The 4,064-nt window shown below is 41.7% G+C and overlaps 1 protein-coding gene across 1 annotated transcript; it reads left to right on the top strand.

Annotated features, from left to right (window-relative positions):
* Positions 1-294: 294 nt before the first annotated feature.
* Positions 295-2,238, top strand: LOC108942500 (ras-related and estrogen-regulated growth inhibitor-like protein). The gene is made up of 4 exons (XM_018765898.2): positions 295-652; positions 762-815; positions 933-1,009; positions 1,264-2,238. Exons 1-4 carry the CDS (start codon positions 532-534, stop codon positions 1,675-1,677), a joined length of 666 nt encoding a protein of 221 aa, XP_018621414.1. The 5' UTR covers positions 295-531; the 3' UTR covers positions 1,678-2,238.
* Positions 2,239-4,064: the final 1,826 nt, after the last annotated feature.

Below are 4,064 nucleotides of genomic sequence, written 5' to 3'. Positions count from 1 at the left end.
GATACAACATAATTTGCTCTTTTAAGAGATTAGTTTGTGGCATAAATCGTCCTGGATTTTAAAAATAAGACTTAACTACAACCCATTTATTTTCACATCATCACATGCAAGTAATTTTCGTGGTAGAAAAAGTTTGTTGTATGACATGACCAGTATTTCCCAGAATGCAATTGAGTAATAAACTTAAAATGCTCTGTCGTTGCTGCTATATTACAGCGATCAGTTTAGCGTACTTCCATGTTCTAAAATGTATTTTTGTTATTACAACATTTTTTTCTTTATTACATAAGGTTATTACAAAGTTCACAAGCTGCGCTTGCACTCCCAGAGCAACTCACTCGTCTGACTACTGAACTAAGCCCCGCCCCAAACCGCCGCTCCTTATTCTCATTGGCTGGCCCGACTGTACATCACACTTGAAAGCCCGCCCTACCCTAAATTATATTCTCGGGGCAGTGTACGGACTGCTTTACACTGCTGCGACAGGGTGAATAGTGCGCGGAGGTGGGGGGTCTTTACCAGTTCCTACAAATGGTTGTTCACGTTAATCCGGGATCTCACCACCGCGCCAGAGCAATCACAATGGACACGAACCAGCAGAAAATGGACGCAAATATTCTGCTTCTTGGAGCGGAAAAAGTCGGCAAGTCCGGTAAGCAACGTGTTGTATTACTTAAATAAGTGCTAATGCAAGATCTTTGTTTTCTTGTAATAAATTTTATGTTTTCTAAACCACATTCTTTTGTCGCGTGTTCGTGCAGCGCTGACAGTGCGTTTCATCACCCGACGGTTTATCGGCGAGTACGGACATATAGGTAAGAAGTCATTGGTGGCGGAGACCGTAAATATTGCGACCGTTCACATCGTCATGCATGGGTCCGGCGCTCACTTGTGTTCCCGTCTCTCTTTTTTTAAATTTATCTAATCCTCAGACTCCATATATTGTCACAGTGACCGAATTGATGGACGGGAGGTCTGTTTCAACATTTGGGACTCCTTGTATCCACAAGTAGGTGGCATTGTGGCTAAGCCCTGAAGTTTCAATTGAGGCCCCAGCTTTAATGAATTAATAAATGTAAATTTTCTAAATTTACACCAATATGATAATGATGTCTAGAGTGTAATTTGTGTTAAGTCAGTGGAAAAATCTTTTTTTTTTTTTTACCCCTTAACTTTCTTTTTTTTACCAGTTTTCTCCATTTAAAGTTTGGAATCAATCTGTGAACTGTGTGTATTATTAATAAGAATATTCTTATCCCTCAGAATGCTTTGGCTGCAGGAGAGGTCAATGAAAAGCAGCTGCACTGGGCTGATGGCTTCATTCTGGTCTACAGCATCTGTGACCGCTCCAGCTTCAACGTGGTGCGCCAGCAGGTGCAGCACATCCGGCGGTGCAAGAAGCCGTCAGGAACTGCTCCGGTCATCATAGTGGGCAACAAACGGGATCTGCAGCACCGGCGCACCGTTTCTAGCGAAGAAGGCCGACTCCTGGCCCTGTCTGCCGACTGCGGCTTCTTCGAGATCTCTGCTGCGGAGGCTCATCATGGCGTCTTGCTTGTGTTCCATGAACTCTTGGAGCTCATCCGTGAGGCACGTGCTCTTAGAAAGGGCACAGCTGGAATCAAGAACATCGTAAGAAGCATGTCTGCTGTCTTTGGAAGAAGACGAACTGAGTGATGTGCACTGGGGATGACCCCCGCCCCACACACACTGGTTACAAAACCAAGAATAAGTCTGGACTTGATGCTATTGCTGCCAAGCTAGAAATCACTGCTTTAACTGCAGCTCCTCCAGCCACATCCCTGAGCGCAGCTCATTTTGAGCTCCAGGGGAGCAGTAGCACTTAAGATATCAGTTTCATGCTGAACTGGTGAATGATTCTTTGTCCTAGTGTGGACTGTTTCTTGTTGCTTTAACCCCAAGGAACCTGAATTTTAAGCTGCTATAGATCCTGAGGCTGATGTTGTACTGAGACTGTGGTCATTCCTTCCCTTTGGAGACATTGACTGACTGCATTGCTGTAACTCCACTTTGTATGATCAGGGCTCTGTTCATAGCTGCCCTTGGTAACCTTCCTATGCATCATTATCATACTGTCTTTTGTCCACTACTGTGTAGTGTATCTTATTGCCAGACAGGGTATGCACATGTTTGGAGGAACTAGATTTAAATATTTAAAAAAGACACAAAACAAAGGGTCTGACTTCACTATTCCTGCACAGTGTAGTAAAAAGTACAACCAGGATTTCTTGTCTCTTTCTTTTGCTTTTAGCATGAAATTTCTGCAGTTCAAGTGTTAAATCTAGTGTCAAGCCTAGAAACTGTATGTACTGTTAGAGAAATAACTGAAATGCCTGCAGTTTTTGTGGTGTGTGTGTGTGTGTATGTGTGTGTGTGTGTGTGTGTGTATTTTTTTTTTTTTTCAATCTAGTATGTATGACAGAGAGTGCGTTTCAGTGATGTATGGATGAGTGAACCATTGTAAGTAGTGTATCTAGCAGTGTAAGTCACCTTGGTGAATAAGGTGTGTGAGCTGATAACATTACAAAGAGTTCATTGGAAGTCGCTTTGGAGAAAAGCATCTGATAGATGTATGTTTCAGCTGACAATCTTCCTTGCAAATTTTGCTATATAAATTGCATCACATTCTTTTGCCATTTTTTGTTGCTGAAGTTGGCAGATAATTTTCTCAAATGTCTTAATATTAAGCTATGTGCACTGATCTGTCCATTTAGAGAGCTGGGTAATCTACTGTAGCTTTTCAGGTAAGTACCTTGATCAAGGGTATCACAGCAGTAGGTGGGGTTTGACTCTGACCTTAGGGCTAACAGCTCTTACTACTGCACCACCTGCTGCAGTCTGTAGGACATTATAACTGCAGGCAGTACACAATAAGTCACCTGATCAACCGTTTCCACTTCCTGTGCTTCATTGTGGACCTAAAATCTGTCATTTCACAAGTATGATGACAAAGCTGGCTCTTCACCTTTATTTAAAGAAACCTTGTAAATTTCATTCCTACAGTGAGAAGCAATCCTGATATTATGCAGTTTATTACAGATGGACTTATGAGCACATCATGAACCAGAAACTGTAAGCAGTTATAGAAAGGACTATTTTACTGCTGTCAGTTGGCTTGGTAAGGCATGAAAAGATGCAACCCTGGATTCATTTAATAGTTTTTGTTAATAAACAGAAGAAATTTTACATGTGCAAATTAAATAACGAGCTGAGAGAGAAAGCAGGTAAGCTGGACGACACCTGGAGCTCAAAAAGCCACAACCCCCTGTGCTGCAGATCAAATTACTTCTGTCCCAGTCCATTCAATGTGGATTTTAATGCATTCAGTAGTGGAAAATCAGTGCCTTTACGCTGTTCTTGCTAAAATGGCAGTAATAACACAGCAGTTAGTGGGGGGTTAGAACTGCTGCCTTTGGAGCTGAAGGTTGTAGGTTTGAATCCTAACTATAGTATCCTTAGGGCCTTACCCTAAATTGCTCTACTAAAATTGCTCAGTTCTATAAATGGGTAAGTATTTGTGTTTTCCTTTATAGAAAAGTGTCAGATGCGTGAGTAAATATAATAATTCATATGCTGGTTATTCCACATTTAGTTAGTACCTCTTCAGAGGAGAGATGTGCTACTAGCTACTCAGTAATAATAGGTGACCTTCTTTAGGGCTTCGCTGGGACATGCAGTACCTAAATGAATGCACCCAAAGTATTTTGTTTGATCCTGTATGTCCTCTAAAAGTTCACATTCAGAACCTGTTGTTTAGAAAGGTACAGTTGCAGTGATTCAATTGCTCAGTGGCAGTATCATTCGTAGGGGATGGAAGGGAGGCCACGAAGACATACGTGAACCTCGCTGTTTGGTTCGGGGATGTCTCCATAAGATAGGTGACTCGCTATCAATTTTATATAAAGCTGAGTACTGTATACTGGCAACACTGAATTGACAGACTGTATTTTGAGAATCTGTATCTCCCCATCTGCTGGGCAAATGCACTCTTATTATTCATTTTCATAGGATTAGTCACTTTGGAGAACAGCGTCAGCTAAATT

The sequence above is a fragment of the Scleropages formosus genome, chromosome 23 (assembly GCF_900964775.1).
Source record: "Scleropages formosus chromosome 23, fSclFor1.1, whole genome shotgun sequence".
Classification (NCBI taxonomy): Eukaryota; Metazoa; Chordata; class Actinopteri; order Osteoglossiformes; family Osteoglossidae; genus Scleropages; species Scleropages formosus.
This window is presented reverse-complemented; position numbering and strand designations above follow the sequence as displayed.